This window comes from Gasterosteus aculeatus, chromosome 12 (genome assembly GCF_964276395.1).
Source record: "Gasterosteus aculeatus chromosome 12, fGasAcu3.hap1.1, whole genome shotgun sequence".
Classification (NCBI taxonomy): Eukaryota; Metazoa; Chordata; class Actinopteri; order Perciformes; family Gasterosteidae; genus Gasterosteus; species Gasterosteus aculeatus.
Genome location: NC_135700.1, coordinates 19497254 through 19523107, shown reverse-complemented (window position 1 = coordinate 19523107; position 25854 = coordinate 19497254). Strand labels below are relative to the sequence as shown.

General features: G+C 48.2%; 1 protein-coding gene across 3 annotated transcripts; it reads left to right on the top strand.

Moving 5' to 3' along the window:
• On the top strand, positions 1 to 25854 carry nkd1 (NKD inhibitor of WNT signaling pathway 1). 3 transcript variants are annotated; one of them, XM_040163715.2, is made up of 10 exons: positions 1 to 225; positions 321 to 353; positions 596 to 735; positions 18168 to 18225; positions 21035 to 21138; positions 21264 to 21359; positions 22743 to 22890; positions 23777 to 23855; positions 24264 to 24391; positions 24910 to 25854. In XM_040163715.2, exons 1-10 carry the CDS (start codon positions 201 to 203, stop codon positions 25440 to 25442), a joined length of 1344 nt encoding a protein of 447 aa, XP_040019649.1. In that variant the 5' UTR covers positions 1 to 200; the 3' UTR covers positions 25443 to 25854. The 3 variants fall into 3 exon arrangements, with proteins under 3 accessions (XP_040019649.1, XP_040019640.1, XP_077941682.1); XM_040163706.2 differs by having other exon boundaries at positions 21 to 225; positions 18165 to 18225; XM_078085556.1 differs by lacking the exons at positions 1 to 225; positions 321 to 353; positions 596 to 735 and adding an exon at positions 17898 to 18033 and having other exon boundaries at positions 18165 to 18225.

Below are 25854 nucleotides of genomic sequence, written 5' to 3'. Positions count from 1 at the left end.
CTGCGTTTCCCGTCTCGCGCAGCGTCGCTCGGGATCAAAGGCTCTCCGGTCACACGGTCCTCCACCGAGCCCCGCGCAGTCTGCTCCCGGGTCTCCACGGACGCTCCGCTGTCTGGATATCGGAGCCGCTTTTTCTTTTCTTTTTATTCTTCTGGATTATATTCTTCTGATGGTTTTCAACTCCAACCCGATGCATAGAAATGGGTAAACTGCACTCGAAACATGGTAAGGTTTCTGATTCCGGGGAGAAATCCCACTTATTGTGCTGCGCTACTTTCAAGTAACACTATTCATTGTCTCCTGACTTTCTCTCTCTCAAGCCGCTATTTGTAAACCGAGGGAGAGCCCAGAAGGTAAGCGCGCTTATTTCTCTCCCTTTTTTAAATAACCACAATTTTAAACAAAAAGTCTTTTTTTTTTAAATTTCGGTGAGTTTGTGAGCCGCGGAAACCGTTTTCCTCGCAGCTCATTAAGACACTCCCGACTCTTTTTGTTGTTGAAGATACAGGACCGCTCGTGCTCCACGCGAGCGCGGCGGCGTTCTCGCGTGCAGCCGCTAAAAAAGAAAAGAAAAAAGTGCGCTTCTTTGTTTCAGGCGACAGTTTTGTAGTCAACGCCTGTTTGGCGAGAAAGGGCATCGACGACTGGCTCCTGAAGCAGAAATACTACTGCACGAGCGCTCCCCTCGAGCGACGGGACTGTCACCGCGAGGATAGCTGCGGGTCGGCTGCACGGGTGAGTACACGCGTCCGAGTACACGTATTTTATATGTACAAGTGTAGCGTGATAGATGCGCGTTTGAATTGTGTGTGCTCGCGGTGCTTGTGCGTATTTCACTTAATTGGGACGAGGTGTTTGCGGTGTCCCCCCCCACCCCTACTTACTTTGTGCTTCAAGGCATTTCACTTAATAGGTAATATGAGTAAACTTTCTAAAAGCTTCGTTGGTAGACGTACATTTAATATTTGTGGAGAAATATTCATGCTGGCGGCAAAGATTGAGCTTTTTCTGGTTTCATGTTGTGAGAACATCTGCCGATGAGTGATGCACTTTCTTTTGTGCGTGTTTTAAAATAAACACATAAATGTAAACACACACACATGCTCGCTGTTGACTTGAGCAAACATCTAGCGTGCGCATTTTTATTTCCCTGTTTCCCTTTTTGACAAAATGAATGTTACCTCTCCTGCGCTCGTGACACATCTTTGTTCTTTCTGCACTGATCTGAGGGGCCTGAGTTGAAAGCATCGCGGTGTGACAGTCTGGTGACAAGTGTGGATTGTTAAAGGCTGGGGAGAAATGTTGGAGGTCAGGCTTGTTTTGTATTTTTTTTTTTTTGGCACCGCTGCAAACACTGCGCTGTTGTTGTCAAGTGGGGAAATCCTTTTGGAATGGCTTCAGAGGAGACTTAAGCCTCTTTTTGGTTAGTGAGACCTTCCTCAAAGGCAGCGTGTTTGAGGAATTGGAGCCCATCGAGAAGAAGAGAAGGAAAATCTGTTCCTTCAGCGTGGAGCTAGACACTTTGTGCAGAAATGCATCTACCCATCAAACGCAGACCAGATCCAGGTGCATTTTAACAAATTAGAGCACCTATTTGTAGTACTCCTTTCCGTTGTTGATTGTTCCTTTTAGGTTGCAGTTGACATGTGGATTGATTTGCGTGAATGTGTGTGCATCAAAACTCGACGAAGGCAACTGAAATCTCCACTGACTCCCGCCAAACCAGGTCCAAAGTCCACCATTGTTTTTTTTTCCTCCTTCAGCGAGGTGTCTTTACGATACCTTCGATTAGGCCTGAAGGGCGGCCATGGCTTTGCGTGGGGAGTTAGTGGTGAGAGAGAGGTTGTGGTCGTCTTTATTTAGTTGATTATTGACTTGCAAGCAATCAATTGTGCTGGGAGGATGGGACTCGCTTTTCCTGTTTCAACGGCATGGTGTCGCTAATTCTGACACGTGCCCAAAGCTGCATTAAACATCTTCATGCCGTAGCGGCCCCTCTCACGTCAGGCTTTTGTCTTGGGGCCATTTGTTGGCGATCTCTCTAAAACCCCCCCTAAAACTCTTATTATATAACTCTTGCAGAGCTTGTTGCAGCAGAACAGCGTGCTTAAGTGCTGAGTGGGCTTCATCCACCAATGGGAATTTAAGCATTTAAAGTCACATTGCTACCTGGAAAAAGTTCATTTTGTTTCATTGAAATAACCAGGTGCAGCATCACAACAATCGTGTTGTTTGTGTGGGAGAAGTTTTGGCCTGGGATGGAAGACGAGCTGAAAGGATTGGATGTTTTGGAATAAAATGGTTAGTCTCATTTCCGGGTGCCTAATGGCTTATGTAGCTCCGAGGGGGGGTTGAATAAAAGAAGAAAGGTGTTTCCACCATCAATATATATGTACTTTTGTATTTGTGATTCATAACGACAGCCTTTTTATTTTTAATCTGAAAGTTTAAAACGTTTCTTTGCTTCTTGTGTTAAGGAACATATTTCTACACATTTCAAGTAATTGTTTGAATATGCAATGCATAGAGGACAGAAACATGTTCGCACACACAACTCCCAAATATCTAGGACATTCAGGTGTTACATTTTGAAATTGGGACAATACCATATTCAGTGTATATTATATATTTATACATACACAAAACTGCCTTCAACCATTTTTTTTCTGCCAATGAATCCGATATGACCGTTTGAGATGTGTGTGCATTAATGCCTTTTGACTGAGTAAAATATGGTTTAGTTCCTTGCTTCTATAAGAAAATCCCAAACCCTACTGTTTACGTTTTGAAAGGGGTGCAATCGGTATGCAACTTAATTTGAGTACATTGAGATAATTTCCAGTTGCAAGATTTGTGGCACACAAATGTTATCAGATCCGTAACGTATCTTTATCATTTATGGATTCATTTCCGTCTATGAGTAAGTAAGTAAGTAATTTGACCTAAAAACTATAATCAAAAATTATTCCTATTCTGTGTGAATTTATTTTAAATCAAACCTTCAGTCAAGAAAATATTAACATGCTTTAAATGTATCACAAGTCTTAACGCTATTTGAGTAGAAGTTTAAAAACTTTAGGTGAGTGGATGTGCGCTCGACTCTCTTAGCTTTTAACGCTGCCCATGTTGGATGGAATACCTGGTGAGACAGTTATTTATAACCCCTGTTCTTTGAGCAGCCCTCCCAACTGAACCGGGGTCCAGGAGAATGTGGGTCGAGTGTCAACAGCAGGAAGTCCACGCTTGGAATTCTTTTGATCTGATCTGTTTTCCAAACTATATTTCCATTGGGAACAACGCCAATTTCATGCAAGCCCGTTGCTCTGAAGACTGATTTAAAACCACTAATGGAGAATCTAACGGAGAACCAGCACGCGAGGATCCGTCGGGACTTAAACGTGCCCTTGAGATCCTGCCGATGTCGCCATGCCGACGCTACACCCGTTCACAAGTCGTGCAGTCGGATGAGGTTTGTTTAAGCATGACAGACAGACAGGGAGTTGTGTGGCAAGGTGCATCTGTGGGTCTCCAAACAATCAGATCCTTCACCCACCTCTAAATCCCACATGTTACGGGCATTGATAGTGTTTAGAAGTTGACATTTCTGTTGGCTAATCTTGGGGCAGCTTCTCTTGGCATCAGATGAAATAAAAGTCCATTCTGTTGGTAGCATGTCAAGAGGAGCTAAAAAGGAAAATGTTATTCAACCCAAGGGTTCCCCTTTTTTCTATACTTCAAGTTCCCCTCCCCCTCCTCTGCTCTGGTCCCCCCCCCCCCCTCCCTCCCTCCTGGTCTCCATCTGTTTCTCGCGTTCACCCTGCGGCCCTGTGTCGGCTGATGAAATGAGACTGAATTTGAAGTGGGCCACTCAGGGAAGTGTCAGAAGTGACACTGATGGCTCCTCCTCTGCCGTGAAGCCCCGCCTCCTGTGTGTTGTTAAAAGAAGCCCCCTCACGTCTCCCACAAGTCCCCCTTGCTCTCAGAATTTATCATAATATCTTTTATCTTAATATCTCAGCACTCCTCAGCTTGTCTGGTTGAACGCAGACTAAAAAGAGAAGGTACGTCTGACGAAGGAGCTCAACTCAAAAGTGAATCTCAGTGAAACTTCTGCCCCCCCCCCCCCCCAAGCCCCTTTTCCCACAGATGGTTGCTAGCCCTTTGATTTTCTTTTATTAATTTATTTAAGTAGAACGTTTTTTTCTTTTTCTTTTTGGAAGTAGGCCTAGAGCTATTCACCGCATTCCCTCGGCCTGCGGGTCTGATGAAAGACGCGGCGCACCGTTCGTCTTTCGCTCCTCGCATGTTGTGCTTGTCGTCCTCACAAAGCGGAGGGCCCTCGTTCCTCCAAGCTGAAAAGCACCTTTTCATAAAAACACACTCCTCTTCCTCCTTTCTCGCCTTCCCCCCCTGTCCTTTCGCCCCGTGCGTTTTGCTTTTCCCACCGGCCGGCCTCTTGTGCGCGCCGTGTGACGTATGTGCCCCCCCCCCCCCCCCCACATCGGGCTCCGTGCTCCCAAGGGACCGAGGGGCCTGTTGTTGCTCTTTGAAGAAGAGGCTGTGAGAAAAGTTTTGAAGCCACACTCTAAAGAGAAGAAAAGCCTTATGGGGAGGAGGCGTAGCACCTGGCCATATGGGGGGGGGGGGGGGGGGGGGTTTGGTGGCGTGGAAGTCTCCGGCTGACGTCAACGTAGCTCAGGGGGCCCAGAAGGTTCGAGGCTTTAATGTCACAACCGGCATCGCGTGTCACCTAGATTACTTAAAGTCTGAGACTTTTCCCGTGTGACAAAGCAACTCTTGGTTTCTGTGAAAAAGGTTCTTTTGTGGAGACGTTTCCTCTGTGATATATGAGCGAGACAAAGCCCGAGTGGCATGTGGACACTTGAACAGGTTTATCCCATTTCCTCCTTTTTTGCCCCTGAGCATCACCACCTCAACCTCGCCTGTGTATTTCACAAGGGCGGCCTCACGTCACATTCACATTTTAATATGACTGCTGAGTTCTCGGACAAGTGCGCTGAAATGCTTAGGGTTTCTAACGGCATTGATTGGCTGCTCGGTGACGGTGCCGTGGGGAATACGGCCCTGCCACTTGTCGTCTTCGCGGTGCGAATGGAATGACACTCGCGTATGTGCAAATGTGTTCACGCGTGTGCGTGTGCAGTCTGGAGTCAGCTGTCCGGATGCACTCCAGAGATCAAAGGATTCCGGGGGAATGTGCTCTAAACCGCAGAGGATTAGCGGCTGCGATTTTGCTTTGTTTCCCCAAATATATGCTCCGTATACGTAGAGCTGTTGATCAAAGTGTCTCCCGCCACCCCTCCACAGATGCATTCAGCCTGGCAGGTTTTATTCCACACTTGAGGATGGCATTCACTTCAGTTTTAAGAAGCGGCTGTATTTTTAGGATGTTTGGCGGTTTAGTTTTTCCGTTTTGTCTTTTGTAATGTAGACACGGACTGAAATGGCTTGCAATTGATAAGCACGTGGCAAGTGTTTAGTATAAATAAAGTGATACTCTGAGCAGGTAATCCAACTATAAAGCAAGTGTGTATCCATTACACACGTGGGTGTATTGCTGGTGACCAGAGGACATGTCAACATGATTTGGACACTTTAGGATGCAAAGCAGGCACTGCACAAGTCCACCTACACAAAGACTTAATTTAACGTCCTTTGCCTTGACTTTGGTAAAAGTCAAAAATAGGTTTTCATCCCAAACCAAAATCTCTATTATAACTTAAAATATGAGCGGTTGCATATCGGTTAAATTCATTTTCTTTTGTATAGCCCACAATCACAAATCACCTTCCTGACAGGGCTTTACAGTCTGTTTATCACATCACACCACAAGCAATTAAGAAAAGTTTTGCAATTGTTTTTTTTGTTGTTCTAAAAGATAAATAATTAGTTAACTGATCAGCCCTCATTTATTAACCTTTTTCTTATCTGACTCAAACAGATCAGGTTTGTGACGCTGCTCCGTAACTTAGAGATACCTTCTTATGTGTCCAACCCTAAATATACTCACTCTAGGTGATATAAGGAGGGTGGGGGAGGAGGGGGGGTTCGCTGAGCCCGCTGAGCTCTTCTGCCCATTTTAATCAGCCCCTTAAAAGGATCCGCTGAAGTGGGCGTTTAAGTGTTTAAACCCGCAAATAATTCTCTTGTTTGTTTATCGGGTTCCCCCGCGGGTTGCGCTCTGGCCCGGCGCAGTAAGTGCTGAATAATTCGGCTCAGCACTCAAAGTGGCTCTCAAATAGGATGTGATCAACATCTGCATAAAGGAAAAACCGCTACCGAGCTCCCGTGGGGGAGCGCACGGGAAGCACACAGGCACATTACTCTTTTGTTTACCCTAACGTGTGAATATACGTTCATCCCTGCCCCCCCATCCACTTCCCTCCGCGCTTGTTTTGTTCGCGATGGACGACACAAGGAAGTGCATTTGGATAAACAGAGTTGTGGGCGGAGGGGGCAGCATTGTGCCTCCTGCAGGCCACGGGGCGCTCGGGCTCTTCCTGTAGGCGCCGCGGCTCGAGGAGGTCTGTGAGGGGGGGGTTTCGCTGGAAGGAAAGCTGTCCTCCCCTCGTGTGTTTACGCCCCACAGGTGACCTAAAGAGGGGGCTCCACCCTGCAGGATCCGATGTAGCAGGCCGACCTCGGTGCTCCCCAACGGAACATTCGACCCGTCCGTCGCCCCCCCCCACCCTGTTCTTTCGCTCGTGCTTTTGAGAAAAACATCTCACTCGAACGGTGGATACAGTTTAGATCACGTTGCCTTTATCAGTGATGGGTGTAAAGTATTCCTGTGGTCCACCATAAACTAATCCATCACCACCATGATCTTCTTTATGGATAGGGTTAACTTTTCATATCTGGCGTTCCATATCAGCGCTACTGTCAGTGTGAAAGAGATAAGATCAGTTAACTTTTAGCGTAGCTGCAATACAGCTGGGAATAAGCTATCTTTCTCCTTTTTCTTTTGTGTACAGCACACCTATTTAAGCATAATTTAACTCGCGACCAATTTATTATAGCGAGCAAGCGGCACCGGTCGCTGATTCCAGTCCGCTGTCAATAGAAGCCGCCTCCCTTGGCACCAGCCTGCTTGTATGTTGTTGTTGAAGTGTCTGCTGCAATGTTTACTCGCAAAGTTGAAACACACTGTGTGATTAAAGACATTTGGGGGTAAGTACAGTCACATCTGGTCAACACGCACACGTCAAAGGTTTTAGATGACCGCCACGCAACATATGGCGCTCCGGCGTGGAGTGCAGCGCCGAGGTTTAGTGAAGCAAAACAGGCTGGTGGTTTCTAGCCGTTGGCGTAGTTGTAAAGTTCTGAGCATAACGATAAGCTTTTATGACACATCCTCATGTGTCTAGAGGCTAGATGACATCCAGACTACAGAATGGCAACCATGACAACTTCCATAACCGGTTTAGTGGATCAGATTGCGAACGTGGATGAAAACATTAGAGCCTTTCATTTCGTAATGGAACGCGTCCCGGCTTGATAAGGGTGAGAACCACAAGAAAGGGAAGAGGTTTTCTGTCGAACTTTAGGACTTGTATAAATCTTTTGAATTTTGAAAATGCCATTTAATGTCCGGGGAGAAAACATCAAAGTCCTCAGCCAAGACATTTTTATAATGTCCTTGTAACTTCTCATATGACGAGTCCCGGAGGTGTCTCTTCTTATTGGGCTGCGGTTGAAGATGGAAGCGCGCGTCACTTTCCTGCTGCCCTCGAGGCAGACTTCCTGGCTAAAACCTTGTTCCTCCCACACTTTGCGGCACTCGAGACTGGCGTCTGAAGCCCCCCCCCCCCCCCTCCAGACGACTGAAGGGCTGTCTCCACTCACAGAGATCTCCGACTAATTACTGAGACCCTCCAGACGCCGCGCAGCACACTCGCTGTTATACACAACATGCAGTGAAGCAGGCGTGTTGCCAACTCATCTGAACTGTATAATCCATCCTAGACACACACACACACACACACACACTGTATGCGTATGCCACCTCAGCCAGACGGCTCGGTCCTTTTTTTTTGAAGGAGCTCATTTTCTTCTTGGAGGGTGAGATATCCTAACGCTGTACCATAACATACTTTTTTAAAATGCTGTGTCATTTTTGCAACTGACTCCCCCCTCCTGTCTTTTTTTTTTCCTCTCATTCCTTGAACCCGAGCTTCACTCTAGATTCAGAGGGTCATAATGTTGTGATTTGTTGCTCTTGGCGAGCAGAGTGCATCTGTAAATCAAGGCCAAGCGACAGGCTGTCGGCATTCCCTTCCAAACCAGCGCTTCCTCTTGGGAATGCGAGGTCCCAGAGTGGAGTTCATTCAGGCTGGGGGACTATGCGTTTTTTGAGGCTTCTGCCTCCCGACGAAAACTCGAGGGCCGAGACGGAGGTGGTTGTGTCTGCTCACTTGTTACCATGATGACAACGCGGGACGTTTCACAGCTCACAAAGATAACAATTACTGGGCCGGTTGTCTCGTTTAATGGGCATCGCTGCAGGGCTCACGAACTCTGTGCATGTAGAGCAGGTTTGAAGGAAATATTTGGGACTTAAGCCCAGGTTTTGTTTTCTTGAAGGAAACGCTCATGAACTGGTGTCTCTGAATTGCTGTAGGGGGATTACACAGTTCACACTTGATCTCGACATCTTGTATCCTCTCCCTCCGCTTCCCTTTTGAGGTAAACAGTGTGATACATGTTAATGGCCGCTGTTACATATTCTGCCACAGCTAATAAAGGCTGTTACCTTGAGTTACAGGTAGGCTTTGGTACCCGAGGGGCTGGCTGAGTTGTAAAAGCTTATCTTTGCAGGTGTAAAAGTTTTGTAAATGGGTCATTAAAGTGTTGGGCAACTTCACACAGAAAGGGAGGGAGGGTGCGGGAGATTACTCAGATCAGCATGTTTCTGAAGCAAAGAGATGAAGGCTGTAAATCTTTGCTAATATTCCACTGAGCCTTTCAGGAGGCAGCCCTTTGATGTGGGTGAGGTAATGTGACCAGCAGTGTTTGCAATGTTGATCTGACGTGGAGGGCGATGGCTGATCGCTGTGGCCCGAACAAATGAAGGGCGTCAAAAAAAAAAAAAAAAAGATATTGCAAACAATGCGTGTACAATAATCTACACCAATTTACACGCACACATGCATGCTCACATCCTTGCAGCCTCATCCAGCAATGTCACGGTGTTCATTTGAGCAGGCACACGGTATAATTTGACTCGATAGATGGTCCAGAAAGTCTACTGAACCACACCTCCTCGCTATGGAGCGCCCCTTTCTTCTATCTGGTGTGTGTGTGTGTGTGTGTGTGTGTGTGTGTGTGGAGAATCTGTGCATGACCTGTGTGGTGAACTCCAGTTAGCACGGTAAACCCCTGTGGCGTGTACTGTCTGCTCAACCCCCCCCTCCCCTCGGTGTTGCTGACCATGCACACTTTAATCATAGAGCGGTTTCCTCCAACCTGCCTGGTGATGGGTTCTAACTCGGCGGCTATAATTTCCATCCTGGGGTGCCGAGAAAAGGGTGTGCCGTGACCGAGGGGGTGTGTATGGGGGAGAAGGTGTCTGTCTTTGATGTTCCCTCCGAGACGTCAAATTACACGTTAGTCCTCTTCAGTCGGCAAAGTTGAAGGACTTTCTTGCCCAATTATGCATCCAGTTTGTTGACCTACGCAACTCCAGCACTGCCCTTTCTCTGGAGATGGTGAAAAGTCAAGGCAAACAAAAGTCTGAGCCCCACAGTAGAGAGCTACAGTGTCCAAATGTGGCTTCAAAATTGAGGGTTAATGACTTCTTTTTTTTTTCTTGTTGTTGCATTGTGAACTAATGCTGCTCAAGCTCGGCGTAGTATTTGTGTCCCTTAAATGCACCGTCGGACTAAAAGCATCAACTAGATAGTGCGTGTGAAGGGCTCAACATCAAACGATTTACAACGTGCGACCTCTGGAAAGGCATCGAGCCGCTTATCAAAGCCATACAGTTGCATTGTAAAACGCCGCTGATACGACTCCCCCCCTCTTGGCACGGCTCATCAGAGCCTTTTTTTTGCCGGCTTTGTTTGCAAAGCTGCGGCATTTTGGATGGCCCGGGTGTCCGCCCTACCGGAGCAAATGCACGATTGCTACCTCGATGCGTCTCGCGAAGATAGGCCCGATAAGTCTCTGCGTAAAAAAACAAAAACAAAAAAACAACTTGATTTATCTTGTCTGGCTGCTGAGAAATGCGAGCGTCTCGCGTGACGCGTCGCCTCTGAGATGCTATATTCGATTATCTGAGATCTTTATTTCATGTGTGAAAACTGATCCCCTTTGAAGCCTCACTCGGAGGCAGAGCAGCGCTTCGCCACCTCACATCAACACTCTCTATCTTGGCTGCATCTCGGGGCGTCGTGCGCTACGGCTACGTGGGGCTTTGCAAGAGGCCGTTTTAACGCCGCTGGAAGGTGAGGAGCACTCCAGCTGAAGAACCGCTTAAAAAAAGCTGAGTGTTTCTGATGACTGGTGGGCCGATTGCGGGATAGCCACTGCTCCAGATCGGCCCTTTTGAACGTGCCTCTGGTGAATCTCAGTTTACTCCTGGGGCTGGTGGAGAGGGACGGGTATTTCCTCTCTTGAGGTCCTCTGCGAGTAACTCTACACCACCAGCTAATTTGCAGCTCTAAAAACCAAAGCAAGCTTTCTTTTTTGTTTGTTTGCTGATGTCTTACTTCTCAGTTTTCAACATTGGGGGGGGCTGTGTGTGCACTAGATTAAATAAAACAACAATCTCATGCAGCTGTTTTCTCCATTAGTGTTTCATAAACTTCAGCTGGGGGGGGTTGATGGTGCCAGCAGAGCTTCTGTTGCTCCAGAGGTCCGCCGCCGCTGAGCCCTGGCGAGCGATCAAGGCGAGCTGTCGCCGGCCGCATAAATTGTCGCCAGTCCGCGTGGTGGGTCGCGGAGGCAGACAGCGTAGAGACCAAGAGGCCTCGTGGGAACTTCCCCCCACAATCTCATACAAGTACATATTACCCTTTTAGTTTTTTTCAAACGTACTCTCGTAGTAGGGAAAAGAAACTGGGCCCAGTGGGTCGGTGTCTACAGCGAAGGAGGACACATGAAGCGAAAGGCTCTTTTCTTTCTGGTCCAGCATTCCCTCGCTGTCCTTTTTTCTACGGTACTTATTTTGACCCAGGTAGGCGAGCAGAGCGCACTGCTCCTTGATGAACGTATAAACAGCAACGTGGCATTTTCATGCATTATCCAAAATAATGTTAATAAAATAACGTCATGGCTTCCTCCTTTCCGTTATTGAGGGACAGGCACTGACCTTTGCCACTGTATCGTTCCACGCACCAAATCTTTGTCTGCGTGTATTACATTCACAAGTTGAACCATAAGGAAGAGTTGATTCTGAACGCTCTTATATGTGAGCACTATAAGGACGTTTATCTCCGCTATTAATGACTATTAAGTATATTCACTAGTTGCCATTAATAAATTCAAAGGCCTAATGCTTTGGAGCTTGACTATTAAAGAAAACCTACGGGGGGGAGAAGGTTGATCAACGTTCATATATTATATATATTACGACTTGGGAAAGTGTTTATAAATGGCATTATTCACATATGTGCTAACCTGGCTTTGCTATATCCAAATTCTTTTTCATGAAATAGGCATTGATGAGGGTTGCCCAATGGTTGCAGGTGTCACGACCTGGCTCTTTGGGCCATGACAAGATTGGAGTTACACTGGTTTCCGAGGTGTAACATTCTTTATTTAACACACCAAACAACGAAAAACCATAACCATTCCAGATGGGATGCGAATGTCAGTATTATCAGTAGTGTAGGATGTGCATGAGGGTAAAGTGTAAATGGTGGGTGTTGTCCAGGGCATTTAACCCAAAGGAAAACCGGATTCAACAGGCGGCTGCCCTACCACACCGGACGTCTGCTGGAGAGAGAAGAGAGCGACAGAATCAATGAATGAACACAGGGCTTTCTAATCTCAGGGCACCTGGCCCAGGTGCCTTCAATCACAATCTCATTGGAAGGCTGCTGCCTCCACAGCAGGGGTTGTCACACCTCCCCCCTTAAGACGGGGTCCCGACAGGGATCACCGCAAACTCCAAAAACAACAACAAAAACATACTACCTTAGCACCCTCCACATTGAAACTAGCTCTGCTCTGCAACCAGGTACCTAAAAGAAGCATTTTAAGAGAGAGACGAGAACAAAGTGAAGAATGACAGGAGTTACATTTCATGATCACAATATTAACCCTGACCACTACAATTCAGACCATTGACAGTGTCACCCAAGCCATCCTGCAGAACTGCCAAGGGACCACGCACTGTATGGCCAAAAACAAGGTCATTGGGACTAAACCCAGTGCTCTCCTGAACACCTTCTCGGGCTGACAACATCAGCCAAGGTAGTCCTTCCTCACAATCTCTCCCTTTCTCTGTGCAGTACGCATGCAACAAGGACTCAATGTCTGGTGAAAACGTTCAAATGCTCCCTGACTTTGCGCATGATAAGCAGACGCACGGTTATGAGTCACCTTCAACCGTTTCAACATCTGTCCAAACAAGTGCGATGTAAAGTTCGAACCTTGGTCGCTCTGAATCACACGCGTAACGCCAAAAATTGAAAAGAATTGTGTCAAGGCCTTCACTATTGATCTTGCAGAAATTGAACGCAAAGGATATACTGCAGAATATCTTGTTGTCTGGCACATCACAGACAGCAGAGAAGAACAACCAGACCTTGAGGTTGGTAAAGGCCCCACACAATCTATGATCAAATGCTCAAACAAAGTGAAAAACGTATCAGGATCCTTCTCATTAAATCTGGGCATTAAACGCAAATTAGCCTCAACATCGAACCCGAGACGGACAGACTCCGGGAAACCTTCCTCTGCCATAGTCTGCGAAAGCTTACAGTCACAAATCAAACTCAATTTATACTGCTGCAATTCCGGTTTCATTTTTTCTGTTTGCTGCCGAACCTTTTCGATTTGAATTTTCTGCTCAGTTTCCAAGTATAACCGGAACATCAGCAGCTCCTTCTGCTGCTCAAAAAAAAACCCGACAAGGAAGACAGACCAAACAGAACGCACCGTATTACCCCCCAAACGCACACAAACGAAGGCAACTTGCCCCGCGGAGTATTCCCCCTAACTGCCTAGTCCAAACTCTTACTAAACTCACCTAGTCTTCATGCAGCTTGCGGTGGGTAATTACGCACTGGAAACCAGCAGGTCCGAGAAGTCACCCACAAGTAGGCCACAACGCAGGATCCCACGGACGTGCTCCCGAGACAACCGTCCATAGACAGCTGACACTAACCACGTTGCCACAACACTACAAAAAAAAACTGACTCAACCCAAAGGGGAGACGCCACTATAACCTGACAGGGAAACTCCAAACACAGCGCATCAGGGCGGCAACACGTACTTTCTCTTTGGACCACGCGCAATCGACTTCGCGAAAGAGAAAAAAAAAACCTCTAAACGCTTCCACAACCAGAACTACAACGGACCAACGAACTACAACGAACCAGAGCTACAACGGACCAACGAACTACAACGGACCAGAGCTACAACGGAACAACAAACCAGAGCTACAACGGACCAACGAACTACAACGGACCAGAGCTACAACGGAACAACAAACCAGAGCTACAACGGACCAACGAACTACAACGAACCAGAGCTACAACGGACCAACGAACTACAACGAACCAGAGCTACAACGGACCAACGAACTACAACGAACCAGAGCTACAACGGACCAACGAACTACAACGAACCAGAGCTACAACGGACCAACGAACTACAACGAACCAGAGCTACAACGGACCAACGAACTACAACGAACCAGAGCTACAACGAACCAGAGCTACAACGAACCAGAGCTACAACGGACCAACGAACTACAACGAACCAGAGCTACAACTGACCAACGAACTACAACGAACCAGAGCTACAACTACAACGGACCAAAGAACTACAACGGACCAACGAACCAGAGCTACAACGAACCAGAGCTACAACTACAACGGACCAAAGAACTACAATACCAACGAACCAGAGCAAAACCTTCAAAATCCAGCATGACTCCCAAACTTTCCGCAACAGAGACAACCTGGCGTTCACCACCACACCAAACGCGCACCAACCGCTCACAGCTGATCCACACAAAAACACGCGTCACACGAAATCTACACACTTGATCATCAAACAAATCACTGACCAGAATTGGACGAGCCCCCATTTGTCACGACCTGGCTCTTTGGGCCATGACAAGATTGGAGTTACACTGGTTTCCGAGGTGTAACATTCTTTATTTAACACACCAAACAACGAAAAACCATAACCATTCCAGATGGGATGCGAATGTCAGTATTATCAGTAGTGTAGGATGTGCATGAGGGTAAAGTGTAAATGGTGGGTGTTGTCCAGGGCATTTAACCCAAAGGAAAACCGGATTCAACAGGCGGCTGCCCTACCACACCGGACGTCTGCTGGAGAGAGAAGAGAGCGACAGAATCAATGAATGAACACAGGGCTTTCTAATCTCAGGGCACCTGGCCCAGGTGCCTTCAATCACCAAATCTCATTGGAAGGCTGCTGCCTCCACAGCAGGGGTCGTCACACAGGCCCAAAGCGGCCTTCAGGTTGGCGTGTAATGCAGATAGGATGCTGTAATGCAGCAGGCACACCGTGTCCTGTGTTACAGTATCACAGTTTAAACCACACAGGGGATGCACCTCTTCTCCTCAAAGCTGTGAAGAAGCTCTGAAGGACCCGACCGCTGATAAAAGCAGGATGCTTCATCCAGCCGTCTCCACAGAACAGTGAATGCGGTATCTGGAAAAAAGTTTCAGCCGATCCCAGGTGGCGTGGAAAGGTTTAATTTGTGTCCCGACGCCACCGCTGACCTCTTAACCTCTGAACCCTGGTGGCACGCAGGGAGGCGACCGAGACGAGCAGCTGCAAATGTGCTGAATTACTAGTCACATTGTGTCGATTTTGGCGTTGAAGGTCACCGCCTCATCTCTCCATCGTTTGAGCTGTTTTGCCAAAGGGGGAAAGTGAGGGCTTCCCCCATGGCCTGAAATGCTCTCCCACACTGACCTTTGACCCCCTCTAATGAGGGGTCTCATGAGGTACCCGTCACTAGCTCATTGGCGGCTGTTTTGTGGTTACTGTATGTGTGCTAGAATTCACTAAGTCTTTGCAAATGTTGCATCAGTTGAGCCTCGTCTCTTACTCATTAGTGTGGAAATCGCTTCGGAGGGGGATGACCAGCATTGCAGTTTCAGCCAAATCCGCTTTGAGCTCTTGCATTTCAAATCAAACTGGGGGATGTGAGTTGGCGCTTTCATCCTTCTTGGCTTAGACAACTGGATGGATGTACTATCTTGTCCAACACCAGCTTTAACATGCAGTTACTATACAGTTATTGCTACTGTCTTCTGTGTATATACCTCCGTCCTTTGCTTTACATGCAGCTTTATACACTTTTAAAAAACATTTGATAGAAAAACTCTATTGGTTTTGGCGAAAACCTTCTCTTCATCAGGCTTTTGTATGTATTGGTGGAGTCTATGAAACAAAATAGGTGGAGCTGAAAGGGAGATGAAAGATTTAGAACCGGTGTTTGTGATAATCTAAAAAGAAGGCCAGAGCCATCTCAGTTACAAACTCAGGAGTCCCTTCTAACTATTTGTGTCATTCAAGTTACTGGTTATTGGCATTAACCCCTTTACCTACAAGATGGATGACGTGAATAACGTGGCAGGAAAATTGCATTTCTGTCACTAAACTCGAAACGAGCCTCTCATTGTTCGGCCCACTTATCGACTGGTGGGAACGCAGGAAACTCTGAAGCAAACACTTTGTATTTTTAGAACTCGTTCATGAGTTTTTTTTTTTTTAACTTTTTTTTTATGAACTGAACAATCGTATTAATCCGAGCCAGAATCCGAAGGGGTGGTGGTGTCGTCGGGTCAGTCTGGTTCTCTTCAGAGGCAGTATCACAGCAGATTGTGAGGATGGGTCTCTTGTCTTATTATTATCTGAGGAAATGGATGCAGTCTTTGGTTCGGATTTATAGCGGAGTACAAATACTCGAACAGTCGTTATTTCTTTTGATGAAACACACACACTTGTCATTATCGTGTGATGTATGAAGTCGAACGCTTTCTAAATCAGGTTGCGAGGAGAGCTGTCAAATTCAAATCAACGCATTGTGAAGAATAAGCAATCTCCGTTAGTTCTTTGTTTCCTTGTCTATAATATATGTTTAAGTAAAAAAAGGATGGCATATTTCTATTCTTGTTATTTACACTGACCAGAACATATCCCAGAGTAACCCCAGCACGCACTAATAATACGACTCCCATCCATCACCGCAGACAACAACCAATTAGCACATTCCTCTCCCCCCTTTTCTCATGTTCCTGGCTAACCCCGCAATCATTTTGGAGCGTTCATCAAAAAGCAAAAAAAGATGCTGTGTGTGTGCATGCGCTTTTCTTTAAGTCTGGGAAATCGAAGGAATGTTAAATGTGCACAGATTTTTTTTTCTTCTTTGAGGCTACGTGGTGGAGACAGAGGCCAGTGTTGCTGGATCATTTGGATCGACCCGGGTCTGTGATCTGTCTGAATGGGTCCAAACGCTCCAACCAACCCTTACCCTCCTGACCGTCCTCCTGTCCTGGGTTGCAGGACACCGTGTGTGTGTGTGTGGACGCCTAAAATGAATTATGTGATGTCACTCGCATGATGAATAATTCTATGGTTTGGCGGGGAAATATGTCTCGACTGTGCTGCAGACTGGAGTCTCTGCTGAGGGTGACAGCCTGTGATTAACCTGTGACAGCTGACTCCTGTGTAGGTTGAATCGTTTCTCTGCACACTAGACAACTGTCCAACAAATAAACTGAGAATCAGTATCAGACCCTTCCTTCCATTCAACTCAACAAATGGAAGGCTTGTTGAAGTACTCCATTCATTTAACATAAATAAATTGCCTATTGAAAACGATACTTTGGGTTAACTGTTCGTCTTTCGTTGCCTTGTGGCCCTCAGCATGAAGTGAATCGACTATAGCTGGCAAGTTGGTTCTCCTCCTCCTCAGAATGAATGAATGAGATCGCATGAACAATATTTGTCTCTAACACATCAGGCTATTGGGCCCTTCGCTTTTATCGTTGTTCATCCCAACAAATCTCAGTACCAGAGTCATGTAGCGAGATCGGGGGGGAACATGTGTCGACTCGTTCATACCGACGACAGACACGCGGCCATGACGGGTTGTTCGTCAGTCTGACAGGCAGACAGCTCTGTGGTTCGCTGTATTCTCCTCCCAAGGCCACCGCAGCACCTTCTACCTTTCTGGATTACACAAAAATCCCCTCCCGCTGACCCACACACACTAAACACCTTGCACTTAATATCTAAGCATCGTATGAAGTTAATTATTTATTATCACGGTTAATCATTTCCATTGATAACTGTTATAACTGATAACTGATATTTCCGGTACAAATGCTTTTGTACTGTGTGAGAGTGTTGGAATTTGTGCGAACCGCTGTGTGCATGCATGCATACCCGTCTCTCGACCCCCCTGAGTAGCGTTTTTTGGGGGGGGGGCAGGTGACTGCGATGCCGCATGGATATCCGAGCCGGACTTTTCCATAGTGAAGCCCGGGGATCACATGTCCCTTCGGCCCTCTGCGGTATGCGCTAACAGACAGAGGAGAGCGGGTGGGAGAGTGGGGGTGAAAAAAGTTTTGAAAAAACAAAAACAAAAAACCAAGCCTCTGAACGCGTTGCTGCAACAGAAATAGCCCAGCCCAGTTTCCCAGAATCCTGCAGGGCCGACGGCAGCGATTCAGATGCTTCCTTCGCAAGTCGTCTCCGTTTGCTTCAGTCCTGCAATTACGCCGTCCTCCGAAACTTTCCGCTGCTCTTTAATCTCCGAGCGCAGTTGTGAAACTTGGTTCATATATAGATGTGTAAGCATGTCGCTGCTCTGGATACGCGTCGTTAAAGATGTTTGTTTTTTGATGCGACAGAAATCTGATGCTTCTCCGTTATACGAGCTGAAACGGTGATTTATGCGTCCGCTTCTGTCTCTTTCTGTTAGCAGGATGCCATGGACGAAGCATGTGCAGAGAGGATCGGGGATGAACACTACCGTCTGGAAGGTAGGCCCTCCACCAAAGGCTACACCAGCTCACGCCACTGCTTTCCCTCCCCTTTATTTTAATTTAAAGGAAAACCAGTTTGTAAAAGCCCTCTAGGTACTTGTGGGTTCTTTTTTTTTTTGTAGTTGTTCCCCTCTGCTCCACACCCATTCTCTAAGCCCCGACGATGTGCTGATGAGGTCCTCTTTACTCTGCCCTCCCGCATCTCCACCTCCTCCATCTTTCATCTGCCCCTCCCCCAGTGGTGCTCTGCAAAGTGCCTCGATGCCTTCATGTTTTTCCCCGATGTGAGCCGGGATTAAGAGTTCCGGGAGGAGTCTCTCCCTCCCATTAAAAGACGGGATTGGGCGCGAGGATGAAGTGGAGTGTTGGAAGGGCGGCAAAAAAAAACAAAAAAACAATTTACTTTTTTTTTTCCCAGCTCCGCTTCACTGGATGAAAGACTGAAAAGTAAGACGAGAGATAAGGCCACCGATAAACACGAGTAGTAAATTAGTCGCAGACGTCGTGCCGAGGTTGTCCTCCCTTCAGGACAGATGTTGCTCATTAGAACGCTCTGCTGAAAAGACCAAAGGCCAAAATCGGTCGCTTCAATAAAAACATTCCGTGGATTCTGGCTCGATATTTCCATAACAGGCATCTAAAAAAAATCTACAAACTCCCTCAGAGTCGGCGAGGGAGGAGGAGAAACAGTCATGTTTGTGGACGGAGGAACGTCACAATACCAGAACTTTTGGAGTGGGCTAATATGAGATCTCAGTCAAGGGGAATGGGACACTGTTTTCATTCCCTGGCTGTTTTCAAGCTTCATGCTCATGGCTCATATTATGAATATGAGAGACACTTTATCTAATATTTAATTTAAGAAAAGGGTTCTTCAGTTTAGTTTTAGAGCAATGACACGGCATTTTGTACCCAACTAAAGACAACAGCAAAGACGAATGAGAGCAGAGATAAGACGACCAACACTCTTAAAAGCCGCTGTTCATCTGGCCTTAAGGAAGCACTCGGTAATGAGGAAAGGAGGGAAGAAAGGCTGGATGATGAAAGGGTCTTTATGTTGCTTTACATCATTACCGCCAGCATGCAGGAAGAAAATCCTACACGGGCTTCTTCTTATTAAGTTCTCTTAACCTTTCGTGAACAATGGAAAAGTTTGTCTCTGATGAAATGATACACTTTGCGTGTGGGCAGGTGGCCTCTGAAGGAAAAGACCATTTCTCCTCGAAGTCCGTCCCGTCCCAGAATCCCCTCTGGTGCCCAGCGCCTAGTGTACGAGGAGCTGCGAGTGCTACAGCAGCCAAATGGGGTGTGTGTGTGTGTGTGTGTGTGTGTGTGTGTGTGTGTGTGTGTGTGTGTGTGTGTGTGTGTGTGTGTGTGTGTGTGTGTGTGTGTGTGTGTGTGTGTGTGTGTGTGTGTGTGTGTGTGTGTGTGTGTGTGTGTGTGTGTGTGTGTGTGTGTGTGTGTGTGTGTGTGTGTGTGTTGGCGCGGAGGCCTCGGCTGCCCTCGTCGTGCGCCTCAGATCTGACTTGCAGGCAATGCCCCGGCTGGGCTCCTCTCATAAAGACTCTGCTTATGTCTGTGGTGGCGGTGGGTGGAGGAGGGTGATAGCAGATTACTGGTACTCCTCCCGGCATTTCATTAGCTCCGAGATAAGCATCTCACCGCCACGTTGAGCCTGCCACGGAGCAGATTTGCCCCCCGCTCAACAACGTTCCCTTTGAGCACCTCGGATGATCAAACAGCGGGACCCCAAATGCTGCTCCTCTCCAAAAAGTTGGTAAAAGCTCCCTGGGACGATGCCTTTCATTTCTGGCATTTCCTCCTACCCGGGGATGAGACGGGTCCGCTTTGATCTGCTTTGGATCGGGAGGAAAGAAAATGAGGCTGTTGTGTCTGCTCCGTTGGCGAGCAAACAAACAGTGTTTCAGATTCGACTTGGCTTAATTAATTAGCGATTCTGTTTTACAGCCGGTCTGATCTGCTTCCAAAAGGTTTGAGATCAGAACTTCAAAGCGTGGCAGAGGAGAGCGGAGCAGTGGAGGGAGAGGGGTGTGGTCTGTGCGTGTGTGTGTGTGTGTGTGTGTGTGCGGCTCGTAGGACTGCGATTGGGTGAGGGGCGCCGATGATCATTTCAAGGATGAATGACGAGAGGTAGAACATACAGCGGGTGTGGCTGAGTGGAGGCTGAGAATGAACGAAGTGACTCTAGATCCACCGTGTACACTACTACTATTCCCCCCCCACAGTTTCAACTGTTGCCACAAACCGTGCAAGTGTTCAGTACATGTAGAGGCAACTTGGATCAACTGGCTCCAAAGAGAACGTTTTGATTGAGAGTGCCAAGCTGTGCTTACGTCGCACCGCGTATCACGAGTAAACCGTAAATAAACCCTACTGGCTCACGGCGGCCAAACCAAATTTTTAACTCCGAGCTCTGAATAGCCGGTTTTAAAATGTAATGTTTGTGATCCTCTGTACGCGTTACTTATGCCAAACCCAACAGCTGCTTTTAGAAGATATTTAGCAGGCTACTTGTTTTACAAATATTAAAAACACAGGCTCCGAGTACAAGCAGTGCGACTGTTGGGCCGTGTGGGTTCATCTCCCACCAGGAGCACTTGAACACGCGACACATCTTAATCGCGGCTGCCAAACTCGGAAGTAGGAGTTTACAAGGAACACTCGGCGGCGACGACGTATCCTCAGGTTACGACTGCACCCAACGTTTCCATCCTCAGGCGCTCTCTTTTATCTTTGTGCGTGTGTGCGTGTGTGTGTGTGTGTATGTGTGTGTGACTGCCTGCAGTGGCTTTACCCCCAGAGAAGTCTGGCAGATGCTGCGTGGAGGAGAAGATGCAGCAGAGGGACAGCCAATCACCCGCAGGGGCGCAGAAACCGCTCCAGTTTGAAGTGAGTGTCGTTTTATATGACCCCCCTCTCCCTCCTCCTCTGGATGAAACTGGGGCAATGGCAGAACACGCTGACACGCACACACGCCGGGTGACGCTGACGCCTCAGTGCGGCTGTGTTTTCAGGAGCTGGAGTGCGCCGTCTCCGTGGAGGAGGATAACCGTCAGGAGTGGACCTTCACGCTCTACGACTTCGACAACAGCGGCAAAGTCACCAGAGAGGTAATGATCTCCGTTTCCTGGGAAGACACCGACTGAATACATGTGAATAAACATCTTCTTGGTAATTGTTGGAGGTGACATCTTTTAGGACAGACCTCCAACCAAACATGACTACACGGGCCGGTTTTAGTTGTTCCAAAAACGCTTCTGGTCAGCAGCTCACAGCTGCAAAACACAGGACGGTTAATTGAAAACTTCCACGTACGTCCTACAATCCGCTGTATTGTGTCGCCGTACACCTTCCAAAAAAATAAAGTGAGGACTGAAGCATCAAACCCAATCTCAGCGCCCGTATCCGCTCCCGCGAGGCACCTCGTGGCTTTGCGTCTGCCTGGTGCGGATCTGAGGGGGAACATCCAGAAAGGCCCGTGTTTTTTTTTTCTTTTCGAGAACGACTTCACACGGCACAAGGAGACTTGAGCGGTCCTCGGCGCGGTTGGCTGTGCAGCTTTTTCGGCGGTGCCTGTGGCTCCGCGGCTCAGGAGACGGCAGGCGGCGGTAAGAAGGGGGGGGGAAAGAAAAGCTTTTCTTCTGCAACTGTCTTTTTTTATTTATTTTTTTATTCCTTTGCGCCATTTGGGGAAAAAAAAGGGAAAGCGAGTGAAGGAAACCAAGTGACACAGGAAGCTTTTATTTTATTTCATTTAACTTTTTTCCTACAGTGCGTCTGTGTCTGAAACCGGTATGTGGAACCGGGCCCTGAAGAATTCACAGCAGTGCTTTTTTCTGATGATTCAAAGTGACGCCGTTGGAGTCTTTTGTGAGGGTGTCTGCTTAATTCTCAGCACTTCTGTCAAAGGTGCTCTGCCGGGGAAACCGTGTTCCCATCGACAGTCGAAGCGCTAATGAGAATAGAGACACCGCTTGAGACCGCTCATTTCACATCGACACCAGGCGGCATTTTTTCAAGACAAATTTAAGATTGCGGTTGGCGTTTGGAAAGATCCGGCACGCTTGCTGGCACCCAAGAGGGATCCATTATCTCAGTACGGTGCACAAAACCCCTCATCAGTTTAAAAGTATAGCTTCTAAACGCCACAAGAGACTGCGTTACTTTAAGCGCAATGGAAGCTGTCCAAATAGGAACTCTATCCGAAATCGCCACCCGCGCATCCCTGTGGTTGAGTTTTTTTGTGTACTTTTTTTTCCACTTGGAAAGCCGAAGTGAAACGACTGACATCAGTAAGTTTCTCTGCTCTCCCGTCGCCGAGCCGCTTCTTCAAAATTCTAGCACGCATGACACTTATGAGGAACATCGAGTTCAAACCGTCCATTTCCTGTTTTAAAACACCCACCTCATCGTTGATCCAATGATTCTCATCTCTCCTACGCGGATGCTGGGTACTCCTTTTTAACCCCCCCACCCCCCCTCCTGTCCTGCAGGACATCACCAGCCTGCTGCACACCATCTACGAGGTCGTGGACGCCTCCGTCAACCACTCTCCCAGCAGCAGCAAGACGCTGCGGGTGAAGCTGTCGGTGGCTCCCGACTCCAGCCAGCGTTGGAGGAGTTGCACGCAGGGCGCGGCAGGTAAAGCTTGCGTTATCGGGGGGGGGGAACGGGGGGGTCTCGTTGCGTTTCGGGGGTCCCCCTTATGTTGCCTGCTGTCGGCTCATCCGGAAATGCGTTTGTTGTCGCGCAGAAAGTCGGCCGCTTCAGGCCCGTCGGAGCTTTGTTCCTCGCGGTGTCGGCGTCGCTCCGTCTCTGCCGCTCAATGGGGGTTCATTTTTAATGATGGGGGGGGAGTGACAGAGCTAAGACAGGAGCCACCCCCCCCGACCGCCCCCCAAGCCCTCATCCCTCGCTGCCTTCAAATGCGCTGAAAGAAACCTTAAGAGATGTGCCGACTCCTTTTGATAACCGCAGCTATTTTTCTTTTCTCCAAAGTTCCCTCTTCTCCTCTCTTCTCCCCTTTCTTTCTCAACGCCCCCCAACCTCCTCAGAGCTGCCGGGAAAATATAGCTACATTCAACTTAACTTTTCTCACTGACGACTCGGTAAACAAGTAGTCTGGGAAAAATATCTCAAAAAGTATATATTCCTGTGTATTTGCTTCCTGTTGTCTCGGCTATAAATATCCACCGAGAGATTCAAACAGAGCGAGCTTTGAAAATATCGCCGGTTTTCTTCATGCTAATTTGAAACGGCATCAGATCTCCGAGTCCTTAATAAACTATTTGTGAAGTCTGCATGCTTTTTTTAAAATTTTTATTTCCCCATTCCTTATAAGAGTCTGAGAGTTGAAAATAGAATAAATGAAGCATTGTTGTTTTCCTTTTCCATAGATCTTCAAAGTAAAACCCCAAAACAAAGGTTGCTTGTGTGACTGTTGTCGTGTGTGCGTGCGTGCGTGTGTGTGTGTGGCTGCTCTCTGTGTGCATCTCTTTGATAATAGCCTTGTGTCTTTCATACACAGACATGTCCCATCCCAGGGAGAAAAACGACAAGTGCATAGAAGAGAAGAGTGCGGACAAGAAGACTCGAGCCCTCTTAAGGTAAAAAAAAAAAAACATCGATCTCTGATGAAATTTGAGGTGTCAAGAAGAACGTGAAATTCATTGCTGTCCTGTATCACTGATCTTAAGTGACTTTTTAAAATGGAGAGCTTTCTCCTGGCTAGGGTCAGTGGTTGTTTGAGGAAGGATTCACACCTAAGATTAGTTTAATTAGTTTTACCCCAAATTGACTCCCATTTTACCGAGGAGAGGCTGCGCGTCTCAAATCCTCCCGGGGCGAAGTGTAAACCTCTGATTATCTCGTCACAATCACCTCTTATGATCCCTGCTGATCATAAAGGAACACTAGTCCTACTTTCTCCCAACACACACACACACACACACCACCACACTGAGGCTCTCTGTCCCGAACCGCTACCTAATGAGAGGTGCCACTCGTGTCCACAGGCGCCACCACACTGACCACCACACCCAGCCGGGCTGCCAGCGCCACTGCGTGGATGAGAACCTGGAACGCAGGAACCACTACTTGGACCTGGCAGGCATCGAAAACTATACGTCCCGCTTTGGAGCCGGTGAGTGGACCGAGGCCAAGGCTTTAGAGGGGGGGGCACACAAGGTGTGTGGCCCCTTTTGAGGCCGCATCCAGGGGCCCTTATTACTGCGGCACCTGCTTGGAGCCATTAGGGAGAACTAGCAGCCAGTACAAACATCTGGGCTCAGGCAGGCACAATACATCAAGTGTTCGAGGCTACGGCCCATCAACATGAAAGGGAAATATTAGGTCTAATAAGCAGCGGCCTTGATCTGACGGACGGTGATGACAAGTGGTTATTTTAATGTCGGTCCTGTTAGAAAAGTGCTAACAGAGATCTCCTCTCTGCCACACCGAGTCAGAATCATCAGCACGGAGAAAGAACCCTGAGAAGTGAAGCTGCTAGAAGTTAGCTGCAGGTTATTATTTATTCCAGTTTAATGAGCTCATTTTGACAAGTCATGTGACGCAACTGTTGTTGTTTCCCCTCCGCTTCTGTTCTGCCGTTTATTCTGCCCTCTCGGTTGAAATGAATACCTGTGTCGGTCTCCCTCGCAGCTCCCACCCCAGAGCCGACGAAAGCGGAGCCTCAGAACCGCTCGTCCAACCAGGCCCGCTCTCGCTCCCACGAGCCGGAAAATGGCCACGCCCACTCCCACCACCACCGCCGCCTACAGACTGTTGTGGACGCGGTGGCCCCCGTCAGCCTCCACCCGGCCCGCACGCGAGTCCAAGACTCGGGCAAACACGCCCTCCGCTCTCCCAAGACCCACGGCCGCGCACCCCCTGCGCAGACGGGGGGCAGGGTGATGCGGAGCCGAGGTGTCCCGCCTCCCGCGGCGCTGCCCAGCCAGGCGCCCCCCCACCAGGCCGCGGCCCCCTACCGTAAGCACAAGCAGCGGTCCAAGGAGAGCCAGGGCTACAGGGCCGCGGGCGCCCTGGCTCCGGGGCCGGTGGTGGAGAAGGAGCAGGTGAGGGACCTGCCCAGTGTGCTGCTGTACGACGGGGGGCTGGCACAAATGGTGCAGCGGCATGAGCACCACCACCACCACGAACACCATCACCACTACCACCACTTCTACCAGTCCTGAATCTCCGCCCTGCCCGGGACAGCTCGGCTCTTCTAACGTCCCACAGAACCCGACCAAACAGACGCCGACCTTGAAGCTTGAAGCAACCTGAAGCTTCACTTCATCGTGCCTTCGCAGTGGAGGCGGTGCACGGGCGGGAGAGGAGCATCATGGGAGGAGGCTGGGAGGTTATTAATCCGTGTTATAAAGAGGTTGCTGGAACATCAAAGGAGCTCGGGTATGCAGCAGGACAGTGATTTAGGACCACAGTGGGACTGAGGATGGCTGCCGGAGCCACGCGAGGAGGCGCAGAGGGACAATTTGATCTTCAGTCCTCCTCCAGTGAGCTCAAAACCAGCACCATGACCCTTCCAGACCCAAAAGGTTTTTAAGGAAAAAGGACAGATGACACGAAGAGAGACTGTGATTAAAA